A 26852-nucleotide genomic window follows, 5' to 3' on the forward strand; every position below is an offset into this window, starting at 1 on the left:
CCCAAATGACATCAACTAGGCTATATATCACATGTACGCACCATTGGGCCGTGTGGAGAGAATGGTACGTCAACATGTATGGGCAGGCTGGCAAACTACTGGACCAAATGACACCGGCTTCAATTAGTACAGCAAGTAGTAGTTCTCAGGCGGCAACTGAGGATTACGGCTGGGCTTCAAGGCCGGCCCAGCTGTCTGTACACTTTATTCCATAGTGACACCTTCTTTTAGAAACCACAGTAAAGGAACAAAAGGAAAGAAACAACAAGAAGACAAAAACAATACAAGACGCCCACCGTGGGGCTCGAACCCACGACCACAAGGTTAAGAGCCTTGCGCTCTACCGACTGAGCTAGACGGGCTGTTTGATGCAATTTCGATATGATATATTATTAATCTAAGTTCAAAGTGGATTTTTATGCTTCATCAATTCAGTAACCACGTTTCGTTAACATCGCTCACGACAATGAACCAAGAATCTGTCGATACACGGTGACAACGCACAACAACTCAACAAATCGAGCACACATCAAATATTCCTTGATTCGGGCCGTGCAGATCTCTCGTGAGAACCCGACACGGCCGTTGGCGACGTCGAACAGGACACGGTGGTTCTGCTACTGCATGCTGGCCAGCACGTTATTCTGATTTTGATATGATACTAATTTTAACATGACAAATTTTAGTTTAGCTTCCGGAGGGTAAGAACCAAACCGCTCCAAAGTGCTGGTTCGGGGGACCTCCTATACATCGCGTATCCCGGCCCACCAAAAGCCCATCAAGATGCGCGCGTGGCCCACTTCGTGAGCCACCCAACTTCAGGACGCGCGACCCACAGGGGAGAGCTCGGCCCATAAACAGGTTTGCATGTTTCTTTTTTTCTTTTTTCTAATCCTTATTATTAATGCACTACAGTACATATTTCACGATTCTGTGCATTTTTAAAAAGAATTCAACAATTTAAAACACTTAATCGACAAATTTTCAAAACTAACCCAATAATTTAGTTAGGCATGTTCAACATTTTATATGAAAATTATTAAAATACCTTTTATATGCACTCAACATTTTGGAAAAATTTACTCAACAATTTATTGAACCAAATCCAAGAAAATATAAAACAAATTCAAGATTATTTATGCGAATTGTTGAAACAATATAGAAGAAATTTTGAAATAGAGTGTTCAGATTGGAGTACAGTTTCTGAAATAGAATATCCAAGAAAATAAAAAACAAGCACAACAGATTGTTTTTGCGAATTGTTCAGTTTCTTTGTTCTTGTCAGAAAGTGACAACACGCCAATCAGTCAAGCACAACACGAATCTGTATAATGAACTAATGTTTCGTTTGTACAGCCCATGTATATTTCGATCCAGCACGAGCACAACCTGCTGTTGTGTTGGCTCTTCCGTATGAATTTTCTGTTTTTCTCCATCAATTTCTATGCTTTCTTCTTGCTCTGTCTCTATGGACGCTCAATCCTGGTGGTGAGAGAGGGCCTCATCTCGACGATCTGCTCGTCGTCGACGGCCATCCGCTTGGCCGACATGCCGGCCTCGAAGAAGCGCTTTACAGCGCTCCTCATGTACGAGATGCCTTCCCGGACGTTCATCTTGTCCCTGATCCTGTCCTGCAGGCTGGTGAGGAGGTGGTCCCCGTTCAGCACCGACGCGAGCTGGATGATCTCCTGCTGGAACTCGCTAAGCTTCGCCTCCTCGTTCGCCTCCGTTTGCCTGATCCTTGTTGGCATCGGAAGTTGCTCTGCATATATACACAGAGAAATCATGGAGGGAGTCACACCACCATTGATGTTGAATACGCACTGTGAGATTCGTGCACCAAAAGAAGGAAACAAGACGGAGTCCCACCTGGGCAATCCGTCCTGGGTTCGGTTCTTGTCTGCACAACGCTTTCAAAGGTTCCAGCCCATGCGTCTCTTTTCGTCAAGAAATCTTGAGGCAGATCGAACAGTTTTTTCACCGTTGCAGGAATCGACGAATGCTCGTATTGCGATGTTGGGGTTGGTCCATTTGGCCCATGGACAACTGAAACAGCATAAACATTCAGTCAGTGATCAAGACAGACACTCAAAGCTAGTGTCAAGTAACTCAATTGCAGAAATTAACCAACTCGGATTACGTACCTGTCCCTTTCTCTATCCATGGAGAGACCATGATCGCCGGTACGCGGACGCCCAACCGGTCGAAGGTGAAGTTATACGGCGGCGGGCCGACTATGCCGTCGGGGCTGGGCACGCCCTGGACGGGCGTGGGGACGTGGTCGAAGAACCCTCCGTGCTCGTCGTAGGTGATGATCATGAGCGTCTGGTTCCACTGCGGGCTGGCGCGCAGCGTCTCGTAGATCTCCTTGACGAACATCTGGCCCTGGTAGACGTCGTGGGAGGGGTGGTCGTCGTTGGCCGGGTCGAGCTTGGAGTCGAGGTAGTGCTGCTCGATGACGGCGTAGTTGGGGAGGGAGCCCCGGCGGGCGTGGTAGCGGAAGGTGGGGTGGAACAGGTGGAACTTGGTGAGGTACTTGAGCTTGCGCAGGTTGCGGTAGAAGAGCACCGCCGGCACGTCCTGGAAGTAGATCCCGAACGACTTGCCGGCGTCGTAGATGTTGTCGAAGATCGTCCGCTGAGGATAACCCTTGGCGAGCAGCCTGCATCATGCCACACGTTATTTTCACACTCTTGGATACTAATAGGGACCGAAATTTGTCTGTCTTCAGTATCACCGAGAACAACAGCGTTAACAGCAGCAGCGGCAGCGGAACAGCAGACATGTGCCGAATATAAATGTTACAATACGATAACAAATTATCTATTTTAATAAATATGCTCATATATATTATTTAATTTTAGATTTTTATCCAACACAGCTAGCAGCAGCGATCATGGTCATCCCACTTCGCACACACCGCTGCTCATCCGCACCGCCGGCATATCCACCGACGACTGAGCTCACCCAATACTCTCGCGCGAGGTTGCGTGCCAGCCACCTACCTCGCCTGGCCTCCTTTCACATGGACGGTGGATCGTGACAGCCTTAATTACCGGCTAATTATACCGGAGTATTATTATGTCATTTCACTGGTGGTAATCATTCGCAGGGCACTAACCTCATCCCTGGATGGAGCAAAAAAGCAACGCCCTGGCGCAACTAGCAAAGTTTGCCGCTTTTCTTCTTTAAGGAGTGCCCTATATTATAGTTTTAAATACATAACGTTTTGAATAAGATTTAATCAAACTTTTAAAACTATAAACCATCAGTAATTTTTAAGATCCAAAACTGGCTTTGTGAATTTGAGAAAATGCTGCTTACTTATTTCTCAAGTTATTTTGTGCAAAATTTTGGTTAATCCGCTGCTATTAGTATATGCCATCTCGCTCGCACCAGCTTACCGCTTAACCGCTCCATACCAATCCATGACCATCACAGTGCTATTAGTATCTATCTATCTATCTACAAGTTGCAGGCTAGCGTTCCATGTTCACACGCAACGAATCAGATATTAAATTCAGAATGCATCACTTCAACCAGCTCAAAATATCGATCGATATGCCAGCAAAATCAATAAATAAACTCAATTACACACGTACTGCGGGTTGTTGCTGGTGGCGCCGCCGGACGTGCCGGAGTGCACGAACAGCCGGTTGGGTTGCGTGGACGACGGCACGGACGCAAACCACCGGTCGCAGACGGCGAACTCCTTGACGAGCTCGCGGTACACGGCGACGCTGTCGGGCGCGAACCCGTGCATGACGGCGTCGGTCATGTCGCCCCCAAGCGAGCGCGCCTGCTGCACGAAGCCGTCCATCCTCGCCGGGCCCGACGCGTCGTCGGACCCGAATATCTGCTGCCGGATCTCCTGGTACGAGTGGCCCGGGTCCGGGTCCACGTACTGCGCGCCCTCGCCGAAGTAGACGCGCCCCGCCGACGGGTCCGTCGTGTTGGTCGGGTTCCACTCGGCGCCCGTCACGCCGTCGATCTCCGGGTTGAGGCGCTTCATCCACCCCAGCATGTGGTCGAAGGAGCGGTTCTCCATCACCACCACCACCACCGTCTTTATGGGGCTCTCCGCCAGGCACGGCGCGGCGCCGGCCGAGGCGACCACGATCAGCGCCATCGCGATGCCCGCAAAATGGCTCGGCGGCCGGTGGCGGGCGCACCTGCGAACCGCCATGCCCTCCTCCTGTGGCTGCTGCGACTGTGTGCAGTGCAGTGGGGAGGGAGTGATGGAATGGAGCCGACCCCTAGCGTGGCGACGGTGACGTGTACTTTTATTGGGTGCGAAGTGGGTAGGCCATTGTCTTGTCGTGGACGGACATGGACAGGGTCTACGGCGGTGCATCGGCGTGATGATGGAATCCTACCTCGATAGCACCATTATTTTCTCATCAATTCCTCCTTATCTTGCACATCTCGGTCAAACCATGATGAGCGGCATTTTCAGATTTTTCTTAGGAATATTCTTATGGCTCCATTATTTTCCAACTCTATCTACGTAGTACTCCTACAGAGGAAGTTTATCCTAATAAATTCATCCCATAATCTTTTGAATTCCAGAGACGCATGGATTCCAGCATTACTCATCTACCACCGCTGCTCTAAATCTAATCTTTGTTGGTACTGTTTGATGTCCTTTTGATCCCATATTAATACCATGAATAAACATCACATTATTTCCTGTTAAAACTATGACGTTTTTGTACAGAGAGCGAGCAGGGAAAGACGTTCTATCTTATGATGATATATGTTTATTTTTTTATTTTTTTAATTTAATTATTGGATTACGAGATAAATAATACGAATAGTATCTCACAATAATCTTTTGCGATCTTATAGAATTAATTTTCAAAAAAGAATAGATTGCTGTAGTGGTGTATGGACGATGTTCACTGCAGGGTGCTCAAGTTTGTAGGTGGTCTGTTCCATGGGACTAGTGGGAACATGTGTGCCGCCGCTTTCGTCATTCACACTAGCCAAAAGGAGCCATGCAGCCCTGCCCTGCCCTGCCGAAGCCGCACTTGGCTCGGTTCCTTGGAATCGATCCGAAAGCACCGCCGGCCCGTGCAAAAACTTTTGCAGAGCAGTACTGACAGCGTGCACTAGTACTCGATGTTTGGCCGCGTAAGATTGGTCGCCAGCATATGGTGATCCATGCAGTTGATTCTCGTGTCAGATTCGTTTCGACAGGTTGTAAAAAAGGAGAAATAATTAATTAGCCTTCCAGGCTCAAATAGGATTTGGTTTACGATCTACTCCATCTTGTCCATTTCAACTGCAAGACACTAATCAGGGCGACGTACGGAATTGTGTAGATCATTTTCTTTCTTTATTAATGTGGTAATTTTTTATGCTTCTTTTGTTGGCTATTTAATCATTCGCGTGTAGCTATCAGCAGAAATGGCACGTCCATTCGATGCGCCCATCCCAAGCGCGCTGCGTGCTGGTGTACACACACTTGCTTGGCAAATCAGCAAACTGAACGTCGAATCATTCAGCGTGTATAATTTATCAAACCGAGCATCTTGCAATCCTATCCGTAAGAAATGCTCCGGCTCCGACATACTGTTCATTTAATCGTCGAACTATCTAAAAGTATATATCTTCACTGGACCGATCGATCGGGATTCAGGGGCAAGTTACCGAAGACAAACTTTCCTTAATTCGATGGGGGAGAATCTAAGGCTTCGGCAAACGCGACGTGAGAATTATTTTGAATGTATTGAGTCGAGAGGGTGGTGTGGATTAAAGTGGCGACGATGCATTTCACGGGGGCAGCGGCACGGTGGCTGCAATCTGCAGAACGCCGTTTGGCCAATGCTAGTTGGGGGGAATTGTATCGCATGATTCAGGAGCGATTCGGTCGCGATCAGCACGAATCCTTGATTCGTCAGCTCTTCCATATCAAACAATCTGGCACCGTGTCTGGGTATGTGGAACAATTTTCCCAGTTGGTTGATCAACTAGATGTGTACCACACTGCGACTAATACGTTGTATTACGCAATGTGATTTCTGGATGGCCTTCATGATGAAATTAAGTCTATCGTTACTATTCAACGACCATCGAATTTGGATGTTGCTTGTGCTTTGGCCTTATTGCAGGAGGAGATCGGTGATGGGAACAAGAGCAAGGAGTTCAGGATGCCTGATGTTCCGTACCTTGCCAATCAACCGCCGTGTATTGCACTGCCATTGCCGCTTCCACCGAAGATGGACAAGCAGGACAGGACCGCGCCATCTCAAGACAGGCGTAGTCTGGACGCGGTGCGTGCCCAAACTCCGGAGGAAAAATTGGTGGCACTACGCGCTTATCAAAGGGCCAGGGGGTTTTGTCAGCGTTGTGCTGAGAATTGGAGTAAGGATCATCACTGCTCTGCCACCGTCTCTCTACACGCTATCAAAGAAGTGTGGGATCTCTTAGGCACTGATGAGATGGATAATGTATCAGTGACGAATGATACCACTAATGGCACATTGATGGTTATATCTCGAGAGGCTGTTCCTCCAAAACTCTAAAGCTAACAAGTATGATTCAGAGTATACAACTACTCGTGTTGATTGATTCGGGTAGTTCCCATTCTTTTATTCGTAGCATGGTGGCTGACAAATTGCAAGGAATTGTGTCCATGACAAGTCCAATTAGAGTTCAGGTGCCAACGAGCAAAGATTGGAGTACACTCAGGAATTAGTTTTGGCCAATTGGTTTTTGGAAGGTTATAATTTTCGGTCCAGTCTCAAAATCTTACCACTACAGTGCTATGATCTTATTGTGAGCATGAATTGGCTGGAAAATCACAATCCCATGAAGGTGGATTGGGCTCTCAAATGGATGCAAATTCCTTATAAAGGAACTGCAATTACCCTCCAAGGTTTGATTGAAGAGGTATCTGCCTGTACTGTCATTCAGGTTAGTTATTGTGGACGTCGATGGTTCGTCAAAAAGCTGTCCGAGACTAGGAACTTTGAGTTTTGAAAGTAAAGTTTACTTGCTAGCTCAGCTTGAATGAAGTGAATGATACTGAATTAAAAAAAATCATTAAATTTGTAGGTTTATAGATGTAGATGATGTCTCTTCTTTATAATGCTTTAACTAATGCATTTTTTTACAAGTATTCTACCCGTAATAGTATATGTTACTGCTTTTCTAATCTTCTCACGAAGCAAGTGGCCATGAAGCAAATAACACATCCAACCCGTAGGAGTTCGAGGATTCCACCCTCCTTAATGAGAAACCTAGGGACGTTCCCTTCTATGTTTTCATTTTTTATGTTACAATTTCTTTTTCAAAACTTATCACTAATATTGTTATGTTTGCGATTGGTATTGATGAGGGATTAGTCTGTATGATGTACTTTATAGAGCCTAATGCTCAAAATTAAAATTCATTATACTATGAACATTAGTTTTTCTAAAAAAAATTTGTGCGAGGGGGAATCGGTCTTTGTCTTTTGGCAGATTCCCCTGCTAGCTGGTTGTTTTCAGTCGCGCCCATAGACGAGGTGTCGTTCTTTCGGTTTTGGTTTTTTTCCCGGGTGTATCTCCTTTTTCTTTCTTGTCTAATAAAATGTGCAGTCCTCCTGCCTCCCTTCTAAAAAAAAAAATTCGTGCGAGAGCAAAGCGCCTTCACTTTTATCTCACCCCGAGGCCTCCGAAGTGTCATTACCGGCCCTGGCTGCCTTCACGCAGAGCTGTAGCTGGGCAAGGAGATCTTGCCGTCGCCGTCTTGGTCGAACAACGCGAAGACGCGCCTGAACTCACCTGAGGCAACCATGTTCACGTTCACCGAAACCAGAAAGGTTGGTGCAGGTGGACTTGCCCTTGGTTGTTTGGTTGGCTCTTTGGCTTGAATCAGTAGCTAGCTTGATGGTTGAGAGTTCAATTGTATTGGTACTTATAGTTGAACATACTGGTAATGAGTCAACTGAGACTGCTATTAGATTAAGCTCAGAAATTAACATCATGTACCTTTCTAAGGGAATACTAACAAGAAGAAGTAAAATTTTCTGACCGAAAAAGCGGGCGGCAGTTTTAAATTGCACGGGGAGTATTGAACACTGATCAGCGTGAAGTCCGGTTTTTGTTTAGGTCGAATGAACACTGGAGCTAGAGAATACCGTGTAGGCCAAGACAGAGGTTACCAGATTCTTGTCGCTGCATTCTGACCTTGCTTCCTGTAGAGGGCATGCTCTGTTCACTGTCCTACACAAGGAACACAGCTAGCCGCCCGGTATATATATATGTAACAGAAGTCCTATAATCACAGGGAGGCCGATCTGGTTCCTGCATTTCAAGAATGGAACAAGATACCGCTCAGGGGCAGCTAGGTGTGCTGAACCATTTTGGTCATGTTCATTCTTGCTTACATCGGAACACTGATGTGCGCAAATGCTTTTATTTTTTTCTATTGTCCCGGCATGGTCGTTCATTCTTCATTGAAAATGTTTATGCTCTTTTGAATCACAAAAAAATAAATAGGCTGATGTGGGAGAGAATTACTGCGTTAGGTCTTTCACATTTCAAGTTTTGTATGATGCAACTTAGATATTGCAGTTGGGGATCAGAGCCAGGCCGCCCAGAACGGTGAGAAGACTGAACCAAAAGGTCCAAAGCCCGGTGACGCAAAAAAGCTTATTCAGTTCATGGAAAATCACTATGAGGACTTTGTTGCCCCTGCGCAGTCCTTTGATGAATTCTACCATGCCATTTTTGAACTTATCGAGTAAGTTTTTTAACCTACGTTCTCAACTACTACTCTGATTTCGAGATGCAGGATTGAACTCTGGCACCATTTCTTTGATGAGTCATTGAGTGTATTCAGTTCAATTGCCTACATTGGTACTGAACATTTTGAACTTTTATTATCCCAAGAAATTTCGCTTGTGTTCAAAGCAGCTTAGTATTCAATCGAATGCCACCAGTATTATTGAGGGATGTCTTACGTTAACGTTGTTCCTCTTCAGAATGTTTTGCGAGGAACGTGGGCAGTTCCAGTACAAGATACCAGAGAAAGAAACCCTTCTGAAGGCATATAACGTAAGCAGAAACTCTCTATCCATTCTGACCTTTGTAAGGTGCTTAAAGCAGAAGCATTTGTCCTGTCTGAAAATCCTCCACCATTACCATATCAGTTTGACCGACTTGCTAAGAAATCGAAAGGAACACATCTCTTCCGTTCCGGTCACTGTAAACTTTTTTGTTTGATTTCATCCTCTGAGAAGTCACCTGTAAGTGGTAAAGCATAGAACGGACGCTTGTGTTCCAAGCACAGTGCAATCTACAATAGCATAAAGCGCGATGGAATTTAGAAGGAGCTGGGACACTCACTCGCCACCTGACTCTTCTCCACTGCAGAATCATCACAAGACGGAGGGCGAGCTGAAGAAGGAGGAGTTCGTCGCGATCAGCAAGGAGGTGATCGGAGCCAGCAGCTTCACCTTCGGCAAAGCCAGCATGGAGTTTCTCATGTTCCTCTTCGGTGCCCCGGTGTGCGCGCTTCTCGCAAAGAGGATCCTGCCCGGCGTGGGCTGGCTGTCGGACGACATCGTGATCCCTCTGGCTACCTCTGGTTCTGTCGCGTACCTCATCAACACGAAGAGACTCTGAAGTCTGAACTGGGAATGGTGCAGAAAGAATAGTGACAGCATCGTAATGAAGCCAAAATAACATATGGTTACGCCCCATCAGAAACGCAGTAATTTCACAAGATTTCTATACGTGAATTATTCTAGTTGCGTATACTATGAAATTCCTAAAGAATTCATCGCAAAAAAGGAGAAAGAAAATCCTAAAGAATTATATGTTCCGCGCAAATCCTTGATTAGTTGAAGGTATGACGGTGTGTGTTTATGCCTGCCATTATAAACTGTCCTTTTTCTCTACACGTCGTTACAGCAGAATGGCGAGAGACGAGGTTGGGTGTGACCCCGTCCCTGATTGGCCGCTGCTGTCCTCGCCTATGCTGCACCACCCAGTTTTTTTTTGAGCCTCAATATTGTGATATAAGCCGTAGTACTTGTATACACACGGCTGCTAAAGAGATATACAAATCCTCATCGTGTTACTATTGTGGTTCATAGACGTTTAAGACTATCCGGAAAGAATCAATTTAGGGGCAAGACCCATTACGCTCGTGTTCCTTCTCAAGCTTGCCAATCGCCATGCCGTCCTCGGCCAATTCATTCCGGCAAAAATAGGAATGCAAACTAGGAGAAAATCGGAGAAGCAGAAATAGGAGCAAAGACGCAGGGCGGTTGCACGATCAAGATAGATAGAGCCGTGTCGTCCAGAAACGGGCACGGCAGGATAGCTCGCTGTCCCCGGCCATGACCTCCGTTCGCTCGTGCGAAAACATGCGCGGCCCAGCAGCCTCTGGATCTTTTTGCTTGGCCAGCCGTCTCTAATCGCTACAGGTCTGGCTTCGTTCATTCTGGTCGCCGCTTTCTTCTTCTTTTCGAGGAAGAAACACCTGGACATGCCGATTTCTAATTCGGGTGAGACGAAAACAGCAGCAGCGGATGGAGCCCAATGATAAAGCTAGTCCAGTCCATGCACGCACCTTGTCTACAAGAGGTATTAGTATTTTCTTAGGCTTATACCAAGGCTTAGTATGAGAGGTACTACAAGAGGAATTTGAATTTAAATTTTACTTATACTAAGATTTTGTTTGTTACAGTTAAATTTTTTGAATCTAGATCTATGAATGTATTAATAGTATTTAGTTGAGCTATCTACATTTTATTTTAAACTAAAATAAAAATTTAAACTATTTTATTTTATTATATAAACTCAAAATCTAATATGGATCTCAGAGCTGGAGTTATACTAAACAAGACCTAAGGCTCCGTTTGACATAACTCTAGATCTAAGATTTTTTAGAATTGGTTAAACCTAGCTTCAAAAAATTTTAAATGGAGCGATAAGTAAATAGGATATTCAATTGAGACATCTGATTTTTTTATTTTAAATTAAAAATAAAAATTTAAACTACTTTATTTTATTATACAAACTTCAAATCTAACCCAGACCAGATTTAGAAGCTAGAGATATGTACAGAAAAAAGTAGCCAAGCCTAAATACTCCCTATCCAAATAAGTCTTTAGGATATGTTTAGTTCTTTTGCTAGCTGAGCAAGGATTGCTGAGCCTAGGGGGTTCGTGGACGGAGTTTCCGTGTTACGATTTGTGTCTGGCGGCTGGGCGACTCCCAGGCGACTCAGAGCTGGTCTCGTTCATCTTCCTCCTTGTTTCTTTGCTGCCTCTTTTGCCCCCCTCTAGCTACTCGGTGTGTGCTTCTCTTCCTGAGCTCTTGCCTCTGCGCGACGCCCTTGCCTCTGCGACGGCGGTAAGGCAACCCGGGGAAAAATCAAAAACAAAAAAGAGCAAAAAGAAAAAAGAATAAGTAAAAAGATGTGCGAATCACGGATGGGGGAGAAGTTACGAATGGGGGAGAAGTCATGTCTGGATGGGGAGCCAGACCTCAACGGTATGTTGGGCAAACTCTGCCTCTCGGAAGCAGAACGGAGGGAGATTCAGGTGGGGAAGATGCCGGAGGGGACCAACAAGGCGCCAGTCTTCCAAGTGTTGGGAAAACTTTTTTTCAGGCAAACCAGGATACGCGGAAGGAATAGCTCAGGCACTAGGCGGAGTCTGGTGCCCGGGGAAAGACCTAATATGCAAGGATCTCGGCAACAATATTTTCCTTTTCACATTTCCAAATGTTGCGGGCTTGAGGCGTGCCCTTGAGGATGGACCTTGGGACTTTCGATCTGACCTTCTTGTGGTCACCAAATTTGACAGATCGAAGAGGGTGGAGGAATTCGATTTCACGTCGTCTCCGATGTGGATCCGAGTTCAAGGTTTGCCGCTGGGAATGATGAACAAGGCCACGGCCGAGCTGATCGGAGAGCATGTAGGGAAAACGTTGGAGGTGGATGTGGATGGGGATGACATGGCGGTTGGGCGCTTTCTCAGAATCAAGGTTCGGATTGATGTCCGACTGCCCCTGTTACGGGGAGTCATGATGGCTATTGAAGGAGCGGATGGTGAAGATAGCAGAAGTATATGGTGCCCCCTCGCATACAAATTCCTCCCAAATTTCTGTCATGGGTGCGGAATTCTCGGGCACGTTGACCGTGAATGTGATCTGGAAGATGGGAAGGACAAAGTTAAGTGCTTCAGCAATGACCTGCGAGTCTCCCCTGGGCGCCGCCGACCTGCTGCGGCTTCCAGTGGGCAAAATGCCCCAAATCCCAGGACCGCGCCGGGCAAGTCAGGCTGGAGTGAAGGACGGAGTTTTGTGGCTGAAAGGTATGAAGCTGGCGGACAAAAGGCTGAAGATGTTTGGAGAAGGAAGGAGGCACATAAGAGCTCGGATGGGAGAGTGGGAATTAATTCCTTGCAACTCAATATGGAGAGCGAGCAAACTGCTTCAGCTAGACCTCTGCCGTTGGAGAGAGGTGTTGAGGGGAGAAAAATTGACGATGGGGGATCAGAACAGAGGTCAGAGAAGAAATCATGGGTTGACCTGTGTGAAGAAGAGAAAGAAGAGGACCTTTGCAATCTAATTGAGAGTCCAATTGTCAAGGAAAATAATAAGGGGGTGGCGGAGCAGGAATGAAACAAGGCAAAGCTTTTTGTGGCGAAGGCTACAGAGCAGGCGCAACCAATGGAAGTGAAAAATAGTTGCCTAGGAGAGAATATTGATAACACCATCCATCTGATGGCGCTAGACGGCTTCCCAAAAGAAAATAATACCATGATATTGGAAAAGGATAAACATTCGGTAAGAACGTATAAGAAACTTGTGAGAGTTCTGAGTACTTCCAGCCCTCCACTATTTGCTCAGGCAGGAGGGAAGAGAAAAATGGACCCTGAACAGGGAGTAGATAATGGGCATCAAAAGAAGAAGAGGATGGGGCTGCAGGAGGAAACAAGTTTGATCACAGAAGCATTGATAGCCCAAACAAAAATTCGGACGGGGCCTCATGTTGAGCCCCATCGGGAGCAATGATTCTACTATGTTGGAACTGCCGGGGGGTGGGGAATCCCCGGACAGTTCAAGAGCTGATGGGCCTTGTTAGGTCCAACAACCCCAAGGTCGTCTTTCTTTCGGAGACGAGGATGAGTGAAAGTCGTGTTAAGAATCTGAGGTGGAGGCTGGGTCTCCGTAATTGTTTAGGCGTCAGCAGTAATGGCCTTAGTGGGGGCCTCGCCTTATTTTGGGATGAAAGCATTCATGTCAATCTGTTGTCGTTGGGAGAAAGATACATTGATGTCATGATTCGTGAGGATCTAACTCAGGATTGGTGGCGGGCTACGTTTGTCTATGGTGAGCCAAGAGTAGAGAACCGCAAGCATATGTGGGATCTACTGAGAAGACTCAGGGGGGTGGGTCCCGACCCCTGGATGGTAATTGGGGATTTCAATGAAGCGATGTGGCAATATGAACATTTCTCTGAATCTCCACGTGCGGAGCGACAAATGATGGATTTCAGAGAAGTTTTGAGTCACTGCGATTTGCATGATCTGGGTTTTAGTGGGATCCCATGGACTTATAATAATAATCAGCCAGGACACAGGAATGTTCGAGTGCGTCTTGATAGGGGTGCTGCAGATACCTTTTGGATCAACCTGTTCCCAGAAGCAACTATAGAGCATTTGACCTCCTCTCGTTCTGATCACAAGCCACTGCTTCTGCGGCTGAAAGAAGAGCAAAACACGTATCAACACAGTACAATTTTTCGTTATGAAATTATGTGGGAGCGTTCTGGTTCTCTGACCACTGAGGTGGAGCAAACCTGGGCGCGTCGAAACCCAGGGAGTGATCTACTTGTGTTGGCGCAAAATCTGAAATCAATGTTGGGAACTTTGCGCAGATGGAGTCGGGCAAATTTTGGTCATGTTACAAAGCAGATTACTGAGTTAAAAGTTCAGCTTGCTCTTTTGGAACAAGCTGACCCAGTTGAAAACCAAGTAGGCATCCGAGAGACAAAATTCAAGCTAGATGAACTACTGTACAGAGAAGAAATTATGTGGCTGCAGCGCTCAAGAATTTCATGGTTGAAAGAAGGTGATCGAAACACCAAGTATTTTCACAGGAAAGCCCTTTGGCGTTCAAGAAAGAATATAATAAAGAAGTTGAAGAATGAGGATGGTTCCTGGTGTCAAAATCAGACTGAAATGAGAAACATGACTCAAAAGTATTTTGAAGATGTGTTCACTCGAGATGACAGCATTCTCCCAGAGGAGCTGATCGGCCTTTTTGAGCCAAAGGTAACTGATGAGATGAACTTGTCTTTATGTAAACCATATTCCAATGAAGAAATCAGTGATGCTCTTTTCCAAATTGGACCACTTAAGGCCCCAGGACCAGATGGATTCCCTGCTCATTTTTTCCAAAGAAATTGGGATATCATGAAGGATGATATTATTAATGCAGTCCAAGAATTCTTTCGTACTGGTCTTATGCCTTCAGGGGTTAATGAAACGGCGATTGTGCTAATACCCAAGGTGCTGTTCCCATAGAGCTTGAAGGAATTCCGGCCGATAAGCTTATGCAATGTAATTTATAAGGTGGTTTCTAAATGCATAGTCAACCGGCTCAGGCCGTTGTTGCAGGACTTGATTTCCCAAAATCAGAGTGCCTTTATACCGGGCCGGATGATTACGGATAATGCCCTCATTGCTTTCGAATGCATACATACTATACAGACAGCTCGAGATGAAAGAAGTCAGTTCTGTGCGTACAAGTTGGATCTATCCAAAGCATATGATCGAGTGGATTGGAGTTTTTTACAAAAAGTGTTGTTGAAGCTGGGCTTTCATTGCCAATGGGTTCAGAGGATCATGTCATGTGTTACCTCTGTCCGTTACTCGGTTCGCTTCAATGGGGTGCCTTCGGCATCCTTTACTCCAACCCGGGGTCTACGCCAGGGTGATCCACTATCTCCATATTTATTCCTATTTGTGGCTGATGGGTTATCTGCTATTTTGAATAAGAAAATCCAAGACAGATCTCTACAGGAACTCACAATATGTCGTGGTGCGCCAGGTATTTCTCATCTATTATTTGCGGATGACACCCTTCTATTCTTCAAAGCTAATACAGACCAAGCTTTGATGGTGAAACAAGTGCTACAAACTTTTGCAAGGTGCACTGGACAGCTGGTTAACCCCGCCAAATGCTCAATTATGTTTAATCAACACGGTGATACAGAGTTGCAGGATCATGTTAAACAAATCTTGCAGGTGCAACACTCATCTTTTGATGCAAATTATTTAGGGCTTCCCACTCCATCAGGGCGCAGGAAAAAAGAAAGGTTTCAATCTATCAAACAACGTCTTGACAAGAGACTCAAAGATTATTCTGAGAAGTGCATGTCTACTGGCGCAAAGGAGGTTTTGATCAAATCAGTAGCTCAAGCCCTCCCTACTTATATAATGAGTGTGTTCCATATTCCAGAAGGTCTGTGTGACAATTTAACAAGTAATATCCGAAACTTTTGGTGGGGGACAGAAAATGGGAGAAGGAAGCTACCTTGGGTAGCTTGGGATCATATGATTCAGAAGAAGTATTGTGGTGGCCTTGGCTTCAAAGACCTAAGATTGTTTAATCAAGCACTGCTTGCACGACAGGCCTGGCGACTTATTCAGCTTTCGGACAGCCTGTGTGCAAGACTTCTTAAGGCCAAATATTATCCTCGAGGATCCTTAATCGACACTGCTTTCAGCTCAAATTCTTCAAGTACTTGGCAGGCTGTTATCTTTGGTCTCGACCTGCTGAAAAAAGGGGTCATATGGCGCATTGGTTCTGGAACCCAAGTGCGAATATGGCGCGACCCTTGGATCCCAAGGAACCATTCCCTTCGGGTGACAAGCACAAGACGTAGATGTAGATTCCACTGGGTTTCTGAGCTGATGGATTCAAATGGAAGGGACTGGGATAAGGACCGCCTATTTGCTTTTTTCAACACCGCTGATATTGAGGCTATCTCCAAACTGAAACTCCCTTCAAGGCGCTGTGAAGATTTTATTGCTTGGCAGCCGGAAAAAACTGGAGTCTTCACAGTGCGCAGTGCTTATAATCTAGCTCTTCAAATGCGCTCTACGGCATCAACGGCTGGGAGCTCCAGCACAGCGGTACATGGTGAACGAAAGCTTTGGCAGCATGTCTGGTCGGGGCACATACCGCAGAAAATCAAAATCTTCGCATGGAAGCTCGCTCGAGATGCTCTCCCTACGAAGCACAACAAATATAGAAGGAGATTAGAAGTTGATAACATCTATAGTCTGTGTGGTAATGCAATTGAAGATAGCCACCATGCTGTTGTTCGATGTCCTAAGGCGCTTGCACTTCGTCAGGCTTTGAGGGGGCACTGGACTCTGCCGGAGGAAAAGCGTTTCGACTACTCGGACCTGACTGGCTTCTTTACTCCTCCAAAATGTGACGATTGAACAGCGAGATCTGGTACGTCTCTTATTCTGGAGAGCTTGGGCTACTCGCAATGATATTGTGCATAACTCGGGTGCTTCCTCAGTTGAGAGCTCTGTCCATGTCTTGTTGTCTCTTCGGGGAACTCTGATGGATATCCGGCAACACCCGCAAATTTATGATGTGAAAGGTAAAGGTCTGCCCTGGAAACCAGAGGGAAATCTGCATATGACATATAGCTCTGTTGAGAACTTGGCTAGGAACACATGGACACCCCTGAATTCTGGATGGGTTAAAGTAAATGTTGATGGTGCGTTTATTGAGCAGACTGGGGAGGCTGGGATTGGGATGCTGGCTAGAGACCACACAGGCTCGGTCTGTTTCTCTGCTTGGCGGGTCCTGTTCCATTGCTCTAGTTCAATTGAAGCTGAAATTCGAGCATGTGTTGAAGGATTGAGGCTTGCAGCTCAGTGGGTTCATATGCCAGTAATTCTGGAATCCGATTGCTCTCATGTGGTCAGTGCTTTCAAAAGCCCAAAGGAGGACAGGTCTGAGTATGCGTTTCTTTTCAGAGAAAGCAAAGATTTAGCTCTTTCGCTTCAAGAGGTGGAGTTTGCCCAGGTAAATCGCGAGCGTAATTCAGCGGCGCATTTGTTAACTCATCTAAGTAGGAGGAATGTTCATTCTGCTGTCTGGCTGAGGTAACTTCCCACTTGTATTGCCCAGCTGGTTGATGTTGTTTCTATTACGCTTCCTTAATCGAAATTGCTGTGCCCGGGTGGCCTTGACACAAAAAAAAAGGATTGCTGAGCCTAGATGGGTAAGGCAAGAAAAGAAAAGGGGTGGCGTTAGTTGCTTTGCCCATGTGTGAAGCTGAACGTTGATTGTGTTTGTCTTGGTCACATGCTGTCCATCTCTGTACAGCAGCAAGCTTTTTGCTGCTTTTCCAAACTAGCTTACCTAACAAAACAAGCATTTAGACTTGTTACCAAACACACATCCTTACCCGACAAGAAGAGGCAAAGCTGAGAAGGGATCCAAACGGACCCTTATTGCTAATGCAAAAACCCTACATGCTCGAGGACTTGTGCGCAAATACCAAAAACTGCCAGAATGCAAACAAAATAACTTTGCCCCCTCCAATAGACCAAGAACAAAACCTCGACTCGACTGGAGCCACCAAAAGTAAACAAGCAGGAGCAACTCGGCCACTCCACCGAGCAAGCAAGCCGTTGCAGTTGCTCCTAAATCTCGTCGATGGCGCCGCCGTCGCCCATCACGTGCCGCCCCAGCGCCGCGGCGCGGCACCCGCTGCTGCTCCGCGTCCCTGCGGCGCGCGCCACGGCGCTGGGGCTGACACTGCCGAGGAGGGAGGCCGTTGTTGCGCCACGGACGCACATGCGGCGGATCGAGGCGGAGCCGTGGGCGTCGGCGTTGGTTGGGGTGAGCAGGAGCAGGAGAGAGGACGCGGCGAGGTGCGCGGCGGCGGGGGAGGTGGCGGGGAGTACTGGGGTGAGGAGGAGTGCCGGAATGGAGGCGGCCCTGGCGGCCGCGGCGGTCGTGGCCATGGGCACGGGGAACCGCGTGCTCTACAAGCTCGCGCTCGTGCCGCTCCGGGAGTACCCCTTCTTCCTCGCGCAATTCGCCACGTTCGGGTACTCCTCCTCTCTCTTAATTTGCTCACCATTGATTGATCAGAGATGCTTCGTGTTGCTCCTACTTGTTGCTGTGTTCGACCGGATCGAGCAGAGTTGCTTGGACTTCCAAGTTTAAACAGTGGAGATTCGTCTCCATCAAGCCGTGCGGCGTCGCCAATCATTTCTGGTTGGGGTCCCACGTGTCTGGGGCAATAACTGGGCGAGATTTTTTTGTTGTTATACGATTGCCCCTTTTTTTTCTGATGCATGGCTGAGCTCATGAGTTGGCCAGTTGGCCTCAATAAAAAAATGGCTCATATTTTCGGAAATAAATTATCGTGATCCAGTTGTCATGCCCTGAAAATCGTAATGCAACAGTATGTTATCAATAATCTGGTTTCAAAAAACCTACATCAGTAATAATAGTGTCACACTCGCAGAGGGCATATCACTTGGAACAGAGGTCAAGTAATTTAGCTTCTAGAAATTTGAGTGTAAGCTTTAGTTTATTAAGTTTGACATGCACAAGTGAACTTCTGCGATTTGGTTTGACACTAGTCACATTGCTGTTTCTGTTACGACTAATCAGTATATGGTGCAGAAGTGTGCGTCAACTGGGCACTGTTTCTATTTTTCTATTGATATATGCTGATGAATTAAAAAATTGTTCAACATTCATTGACCTCTGTTGAGTAAATACTAGTTTTTTTACATTGGTTTTGAGGTTGTTGTTCTGCAGTTAGATCCTATTGGAACAAAGGAACTATAATATCAAAGAACAGAACATATGGTTGTTTGATGACTTGTTTAAGTGTTATTGTGCAACCATTATTTCATTTACTTTATACCTTTGGTTAGCAAGACGACATTATCCACAAATTTGTTTGAAATGTTATTTTCTAGATGAAGTATGCTTGAAGCATTTCTTAGTCACTGATAGTATGTTTTTAATCTTTTAATTTTTACAGCTATGTAGTTGTCTATTTCTCGATCCTGTATCTTCGTTATCAAGCTGGTATTGTCACCGATGAGATGCTGTCTCTACCACATAAACCTTTTCTAGCTGTAGGACTCTTAGAGGCTTTTGGAGCAGCATCAGGGATGGCTGCCGGGGGTAATTTTCTCTTACTAAATTCTACCTATTTTTCTGACTCTGTAAAGATTGAAGCAAAAAAATACCCAGTTACCAATGACAGTTATCTCGTTGCTTTTATAGATTTTCTAATAACATCTGCCACTCACATGCACAAATAACTTGGTAAACTGTTCTTGTCACTTTTAGGTTTCACACCTACACATATACTTCTGTATTGACGCTGTCAGTACTGATGCTAATGAGTTTGGCTTGATAGTTCATTCATAGAAGTAAATGTACTTGACTTGTAATACGTGAAGCTTGCCCTCACAGTGTTATTTGTTTTGCTTTTGTTGGAGTAGCTGTTCTTTCTGGGGCTTCAATACCGATACTGTCACAGGTTATGAGCACTATCAGTATTATATGACTGTTTTGATTTTGTCACGTTTAAGCACATCTTTATAATTGCTTCATTACTTCCCTTCAGACCTATCTCGTCTGGCAGCTTCTTCTATCTGCTATTTTCTTAAAGAGGCGCTATAGAATCAACGAGATAACTGGATGCTTTCTTGTGGCCGTTGGTGTCATAATAACTGTAGCAAGGTAAGTGATCTCCAAGTATATTTTGCAGCTGTAATCCATGGAGTTGTGTTCTTTCCGATAATGACGTCTTAAATGACACTTGAACAAACCTTAATGTTAAATCTAGAAGACAAGAAACTTTGAGTATTGGGAAATGGAATTTTATTTGTACTTGGGAACGGGTACAACATTATTTTTATGCTCCAGAAATCCTTAATATAGCACACACCACACAATGGTACATGCACAGGAATCCTGGGAGCACATGTGTTAGAGTACTAATGTATTTCTTGCTAAACATGGTTCCTAAGCATGGAGAATTTGGTACTATGTTTCAGCATAGTGCATTAGTACCATCTTTGGCATATTAAACATTATATTGCAATAGCGTAAGAGACGATAGCATTCGGGTTAAGGAACTGTTATACAGCTGCATGAAGGATTTGATACCATGTTTCAGCATAGAACCATTTGGGAATATTGAACATTACTTCATTTGCCATTGCAATAGGGTGAGGAACTGTTTTACGCTACATGAGCAAACTGTGTTGAAGTTCTAATGCCAAACCGGAAGGCTTGCTTTTGATTGAGATATTTGTTGCCTTGACATGAATAAGGATTAACATGAATCTTACTTGGCATGTGTAGTGGATCAGGTACTGGTCCTTCATTAAAAAGTACTGGAATTTTATGGCCACTATTAATGATTATATCATTCTTTCTCCAAGCTGCTGATACTATATTGAAGGTAGCAAGTCTATTTTAATTAAACAAATTTACTAATTGCTATGGTTTAGTGAACAGTTTTACCTGATCCGACTAAAGTCTATTGTTGCAGGAAATAATATTTATAGATGCTGCTAAGAAACTGAAGGTACCGACTTTCTCCTGTGATTACCATTTTTCACCACAATATGTAGAGCTATCATTAATTTAATGATGATAACCATTCTTCCCAAATTTTGTCTGTTCGGATGCTTTTCTTATCCCAATACTCTTCTTTGTTTCTAGGGTGGCTCAGTTGATCTTTTTGTTGTCAACTCGTATGGCTCTGCTTATCAAGTATGAATATTATCCTAGTGTCTACTACTTTGCATGCAGTATATAGCAGCAACCCATCATAATTAGTAAAATTGCCATTTCAGGCTCTTTTTATGTGTCTCTTGCTGCCTTTCCTGTCAAAGTTATGGGGAGTTCCATTCCATCTACTACCAACGTACATCAAAGATGGTGCAGCCTGCTTCCTAAACATGGGATCACTATCTTCTGGTATGTGCTGCCTAACTTTTTTTTTTAATCTCTGCGATACTGAGAGCAGATCATGATACCTCTTAGAATTGAAAAAACTAGCATGTGGCTAGCTTCGCTGTAATATTTTGTCATGATAATCTTGGATTAAAAATTAATCTCTTTAGTTTTTTATGAGGTTAGTGTCATTTAGTTACAAAACATAAAATTAGAAGAAGAAATAAAAATTATGTTAGTAGAAAAGAAAATTATTTATGGTCCAAACTTGTACCCGAATCATATACACGAATTGGTTCGATTCGTATACGTTTTGATCAACTGTCAAAATCGTGCGTGAGGTATAGGCAGCCCAACCAAAATCAAAACAGGTTTGCCTTGCCTACGTGCTGTGACTTGCCTACTGGCTGCGTGATGTGACGACCTTGAGCTACACGATGCTTCTTAATCTATTATCTTAATAAGAATTTTGATTTTTTGTTTTTTATGAATTTTATCTATTGATTAATTGTATTTTACATAGACTCTTTATTTAGGTATTTGATTTTTATAATAATTTGATTTTTTATGAGACTATATTTAATATGGATCCTTATTTGTTCTATTCTAACCCCAATTTAGTTATTATTAATTTTGTTTTATTTGGACTCTTTATTTAGATATTTTGCTTCTCAAACCGTATGGAAATCAAACTACTAATTTTTCATAATTTTAATACTGAATTTAGGTATTTATTAATCGTATTTGATATGGACTCTTTGGCTTCCAAATTTAGCTATTTATTAATCGTATTTGATATGAGCTCTTTGGTTTAATCTAGAACGTTAGATGTTCATAACAATGAGTGGTCTAGATCATTTTCTTTTTTCTGATTAACGTGGTAATTTCGTGACCTTGAGAGCGAACGTGGTGGCTCGTTTCCCCCCTCAAATAATAATATAATAGATCACTAATTATTTGTTACCATATACATTCAGTTCCTGAAGTAACCATATACATTCAGTTTCTGAAGTTTCTACCCATCTATTTGTGCTTTACTAGTCTCATCTGCCTCTTTGAGTTGAACTTTATAAGAATTATGAGATTTTATAGTTGTAGTTACAGTATGTCTTAAACCATGGATTCGTAATAGCAATGTTCCACATGATACTTCTTCACCACCATGTTGTACTTGGTAATTTGACACATATTTAATTTAAGAGACACATCAACATTGGATCAATTCCTTCCTGTAAAAGAAATCATGTAAGCATGCTGAACTAGCATCTTACTCCTTGTTAAACCTCTGAACCGTGCAGGCTGTGAAGGGGCACCACTACTACCACTACTATTTGTGTTGGTTAATATGGGATTCAATATATCATTACTACACCTACTAAAGATCTCTTCGGCAGTTGTATCTTCCCTGACCTCTACATTCTCAGGTTTACATATTTCTTGTGCGCACCATCTTATTTACACTGACTGCAGTCCTTATTGTGCTGTGCAGAATGTACTGTGGGTAGAAAGATGGAACATAATTACTTATTCTCATGCTTAATCTTCTAATATTTTGATCAGTTTGGTTAAGATCTCAAATATTTTAGATATAGTCGGTAGATGGAACTAGGGAGCCATATTTTATTGATTCACAAGGTTTTCCATTTATCGGAATGCTAAATTGTCATCTATTAGATGCATGGTATTCCCCATGTGCGTCATATAGGCTGTTGTTACTTAGATAAATATTTTGATCAACCCTTATCAGGGTATGTTCAAAGCACAGGATCTTGGATGGAGTAAATAAGAAACAGTTAGCGACAACTTAATAAATTATACTGGGTGTTATAGTGCAGAGTTATGATGATTTATTCCCCAAGGAAGAAAGCTACGTTGGTTCTGTTGACAGTGCTGTTGTGGTCCAGTCTTTCAATTATAACCAGAAAGGACAATGATTTGGATGATAGGACTTCATATCTCAGTTCTTTCCGTATTACCATTTTGCAAATTTATAGCTTTTGAGATGTAGGTTAGTTGGTTGGAACTTGACCCAGAGGACAGTGCAGACTGGAGGCCCTTTGCCAAAATGATGAGTTAGGGTGAAAGTAGAATTATTGAGTCAGGAAGTAAAGCCTATGGAAGCCGCTAATGAATGTTCCCTACTGGGCTGACATATGTTTAACTATCATAGCTTGCTAGAGCATAAGCCTAGGGAGAAAAGAAACGCGTGCTTGGAAGTGAATCCGACCGACAAAGCCACTCTCTTTCAATCCAGAATGTGGACAGAATTGATGACTACGTTGAGTGACCAGTATCCCACATTACTGGGTTGCATCATGCCAATTCAAACCAAGTTCACTTATATCACCAAGGAGGGGAAGTAGGGGAGACAAACACAAACATTCTGCTTGAACTTTCTTCTCCTACAGCATTATCTTCAAAAAATTTATTTGGTTCCTGCATAATGATTGTGTGAGCCTTCTCCTTGGCCGTTTTCCTAGTGCAACTCTCCTTGATAGCTGCTTCCTGTCTATCTTCAGTTGTACAAGAAGCTTGTTGAATTGTGCACGTCTTAGTGGTTTTTGAAATCTGTGTGCTCCTTCAGCAGAGGACGGTATACAGGCTAACCTGTATCAAACAAACCATCGGTCTGCATTTTTCTCTCCTACCAATTGCGAATAGTTTAGCATCTCCGTAATTGTTTGGTATCTCCTGTTAATGCCACCTGCTGTTGTGGCTGAATCATAACTTGTAGGAATAAAGCGAAAAAAAGAAGCGTTTGACAATTCACAGGCTGATCAAGAGCACAATTAACGTTCATTTTCTCATTATTCTTCTTGCCACCATGTACAAGAAGACTGTGAACTGATCACTAATGATGGTTATCCCGTGCAGTTCCGCTGTCCATCTACGCTTTCACCTTACCACTGCCGTACATCGGTGTGGCATCATCTCTCCCACCTGGCTTTGTTGCGGGTGCAGTGGTACTCACCGCCGGCTTACTACTGTACAGCCTCCCACAGGGACAACATTCTGGAAATTCTTTCCATAACAGGAATGACTAGCTAGCATTTATTTCTTCATTGATCTACAACCATTTACTCCAAGATGGTGCGCCATCTGGGCTTGAAAGGCAGAACAGAAATTCTCCTGAGGGCCATTTTTTTATATGATTGAAAAAAATTATGGCCTTGTGCGTTATGTGATATATATAGTTATTGTACATTATTATATCATCTTAGCTCATAGCTGAAAATTAAAGTAAATAAAATTATAAAAGATCACATGATTGTAAATCATCGATCATATAATCTAGTATTAAACCTCCATTCATTCTTGGCGAAGAATTCTATAGTCACCACCTCCAATATTTGGCACACCGTGGTTATATTTTCTTTCTTTCCGGTTGCATCTACCTCTATAATCTTAGCCAATAATCACTCCTGAAAAGTATCTATATAAAAGAAACTATTAGTTTCTTATTAAAGATAATATTATTACCTCATAGTTAAATTACCCAAAAGAGAGTAGTCATCTCTAATCAAGATTTTTTTTTCTTTTTTCTTGCTCCTAAGTCACCTAGCATAGAGCTATTCTGATTATCCGTCGTAATGAGTTATCAAAGTGACATTTAAAAAAAGAGATGTTGAATATTTTTATTATGGTTGCAAAAAATGTATTTTAGGCTACCTTTTTTTTTGTCAAATTATCTTTGGTCAAAATTATTCCTCTCTCTAAATATCACAAGAAGATCTCTATTTTAAGTGAGAACTTAAGTTTCTATAGCTAACGTAATGGGTTTGTTAATCATCTGTTTGTATATAGAATGGATTGAAAAACTCTCATTCACATGTAGTCCCTATTTAATGTGTCATGTTCATCGGAGAGCTTAATATGTACTAATTTTGACACTAGATTGTGTCAGACAATAAGTTTCTCTTCAATGATCGGTCGACAGAAGGAGATATTCAGAGGCATTGTTCTCATCACTTTCGCAAATGTGGCATGTTGCCTCTTAGTAACATGATATAGTTGAGCGTATTGCTCACTAAGGGGTATATTCTCTAACCACTTGTTATTCCAAAATCTAATATGAGTTTCGTCCTGTATTTGAAAAGAACTCTATTTGAGGAATTCACTCTTGATTTTCATGAGACCAGTTTAAAATTGGGAATCACCTGATTTTCCTTCTACTTGAGCGAGTGCTTTATTATCAAAGTTTTTTTTCTTCTGAGTAACGTTTGCCAAGCCTCGTCCTCTTTTAAAAGCTTACAAAGTTATTTGCTAAAGAGGCAGATATTTTGGACTGATATGTCGTTAATTCTCAATCCATCATGATTCTTTGGTTGGCATAAGATATTCTATCGCACCAGCCTATATTTCTTCTTCTGATTATCCCCCTATCAAGAACCTGAATTGTATATAGTTCAGTCTCTTCAGCACATTTTGAGGAATCTCAAAGAAAGATATCATAAACATCGGAATGCTGCTTAAGACTAAATTTATGAGCACTAATTGGACCCTTGCAAACATAAGCTTTCATTCCAACAGCTCAATTTCTTTTCATATCTCTCTTCTGCACCCCTCTAATAGTTGTTCTTCAATTTTCTATAATGTATAGATATGCCAAGATATTTGAATGGGTGATTGCCAATCTCACACCCAAATAACTATGTGTATATATCTTTATAATCCTTAGTATTGTCATAATAGAACAATTTATTTTTTGGAAGTTTATCTTGAGCTTAGAGAGTTGCTCAAAGACACATAACATGTTTTTTATATTTTTTTGAATGCTCTAAATTATGGTTCATAAAAATGATGGTGTTATTTGCATATTGCAGAATGGATATTTCATTATCCACAAGATGTGATACAGCTTCTAAGATTTGTCCATCATGTTTGGTCCTTAAGATTATTATTGTAAGCATATCAACAACAATATTAGAAAGGGTTGGCGAGAGAGGATCTCCCTGTCTAAGTATCTCTCTACCTAAGTCATTTATGTGTTTGGAAGTAAGGGTCAACTTCATCATTGATTTTAATCCTCACATTGTCTTCTCACACAAAGCTTTGGATCCATTTGCACCATTATCATGATAATTCTTTCATACGTAAAACTGGTTGAAGAAAATGTCATTTAACCTTGTCATAAATTTTCTCAAAATTGATTTTTAATATCACATCGTTTTACTTTTTTCTATGTAGTTCATGAATTGTTTCATATGGAATAATAATTCATTCCATTATATTTCAATCAAACATAAAAACAGTTTGGGTAGGTCGCACTATCTTTTCAACTACGCTATCTATCCTATTAATATCAACTTTAATAAGTATTTTAAAGCTGATATTAAGTAAATATATTAGACGGTACTTTTAAATTTTCAGCGCACGTAGAAAGACTGCACTTAGTGTGGTTGGAAGAGATCTCTCCGACGTCAACGTCGCTGCTGACACTCTGGTTGGGTGCCCTTTCTTTCTGGGAGTTCGAGGAATTGGGTGCTACTGAGGGCGGAGGTCCAGACTCCAGGGATGGAAGGAAATTCTGTGAGACCCGGTCTCATAGAAAGACCCTCATCTCTGCGTGACACGTATCCTGTACTTCTCTCACATATATTCAATCAGACCGTTGGATCCAGAACGAACGGTGTAGATCAGGGTCTCACGGAGGCCTTTCTGCATAGGGTCTCATATAATTTTTTTCCTCCAGGAATGGGGCAGGAGCCGGTGGTGGGCCTGGTTAATTACCTGCTGCTGGCGGATTTCCAGAACCAGCGGCAGTCTGGTCCCCGGATTCCGGGTGACTCAGATGATTATTATTATTATTTTGAACCGGGTCTTTTTATAGGACTTGCGTGGAACAGGGCTCGAGCCTCCATTGGACTGGCTTCT

General features: G+C 43.3%; 3 protein-coding genes and 1 non-coding gene across 5 annotated transcripts; 2 read left to right on the forward strand and 2 right to left on the reverse strand.

The window, feature by feature from the left end:
* Positions 1–289: 289 nt before the first annotated feature.
* On the reverse strand, positions 290–362 carry TRNAK-CUU (transfer RNA lysine (anticodon CUU)). The gene has a single exon. It is a non-coding gene; the product is annotated as a tRNA-Lys (tRNA).
* A 945-nt stretch (positions 363–1307) lies between these two features.
* LOC133928947 (non-specific phospholipase C2-like) lies at positions 1308–4278 on the reverse strand. The gene is made up of 4 exons (XM_062375490.1): positions 3603–4278; positions 2145–2662; positions 1870–2046; positions 1308–1762 (listed from the first exon to the last, which is right to left on the reverse strand). Exons 1-4 carry the CDS (start codon positions 4184–4186, stop codon positions 1467–1469), a joined length of 1575 nt encoding a protein of 524 aa, XP_062231474.1. The 5' UTR covers positions 4187–4278; the 3' UTR covers positions 1308–1466.
* A 4006-nt stretch (positions 4279–8284) lies between these two features.
* LOC133891097 (uncharacterized) lies at positions 8285–9893 on the forward strand. 2 transcript variants are annotated; one of them, XM_062331814.1, is made up of 4 exons: positions 8285–8335; positions 8562–8730; positions 8972–9044; positions 9363–9893. In XM_062331814.1, exons 1-4 carry the CDS (start codon positions 8305–8307, stop codon positions 9612–9614), a joined length of 525 nt encoding a protein of 174 aa, XP_062187798.1. In that variant the 5' UTR covers positions 8285–8304; the 3' UTR covers positions 9615–9893. The 2 variants fall into 2 exon arrangements, with proteins under 2 accessions (XP_062187798.1, XP_062187788.1); XM_062331804.1 differs by having other exon boundaries at positions 8286–8335; positions 8553–8730.
* Positions 9894–17588: 7695 nt separating this feature from the next.
* LOC133928956 (protein CLT1, chloroplastic-like) lies at positions 17589–24158 on the forward strand. The gene is made up of 10 exons (XM_062375501.1): positions 17589–18094; positions 19045–19190; positions 19514–19551; positions 19639–19754; positions 20382–20481; positions 20572–20607; positions 20745–20795; positions 20879–21002; positions 22277–22402; positions 23853–24158. The coding sequence occupies exons 1-10, from the start codon at positions 17697–17699 to the stop codon at positions 24020–24022; spliced, it is 1305 nt and encodes a 434-aa protein (XP_062231485.1). The 5' UTR covers positions 17589–17696; the 3' UTR covers positions 24023–24158.
* Positions 24159–26852: the final 2694 nt, after the last annotated feature.

This window comes from Phragmites australis, chromosome 1 (assembly GCF_958298935.1).
Source record: "Phragmites australis chromosome 1, lpPhrAust1.1, whole genome shotgun sequence".
Classification (NCBI taxonomy): Eukaryota; Viridiplantae; Streptophyta; class Magnoliopsida; order Poales; family Poaceae; genus Phragmites; species Phragmites australis.

Coding starts and splice junctions, on each gene's coding strand:
- LOC133891097 (XM_062331804.1), top strand. CDS start 8,305: ATGGAACAAGATACCGCTCAGGGGCAGCTAG. Junction 8,336..8,552: donor TACCGCTCAGGGGCAGCTAG/GTGTGCTGAACC, acceptor GATGCAACTTAG/ATATTGCAGTTGGGGATCAG. Junction 9,045..9,362: donor CCCTTCTGAAGGCATATAAC/GTAAGCAGAAAC, acceptor TCTCCACTGCAG/AATCATCACAAGACGGAGGG.
- LOC133928956 (XM_062375501.1), top strand. CDS start 17,697: ATGGCGCCGCCGTCGCCCATCACGTGCCGCCCCAGCGCCGCGGCGCGG. Junction 19,191..19,513: donor ATCAGGGATGGCTGCCGGGG/GTAATTTTCTCT, acceptor TTGTTGGAGTAG/CTGTTCTTTCTGGGGCTTCA. Junction 22,403..23,852: donor CCTGACCTCTACATTCTCAG/GTTTACATATTT, acceptor TATCCCGTGCAG/TTCCGCTGTCCATCTACGCT.
- LOC133928947 (XM_062375490.1), bottom strand. CDS start 4,186: ATGGCGGTTCGCAGGTGCGCCCGCCACCGGCCGCCGAGCCATTTTGCG. Junction 2,047..2,144: donor ATGGATAGAGAAAGGGACAG/GTACGTAATCCG, acceptor ATGCTGTTTCAG/TTGTCCATGGGCCAAATGGA. Junction 1,763..1,869: donor ACCCAGGACGGATTGCCCAG/GTGGGACTCCGT, acceptor GTATATATGCAG/AGCAACTTCCGATGCCAACA.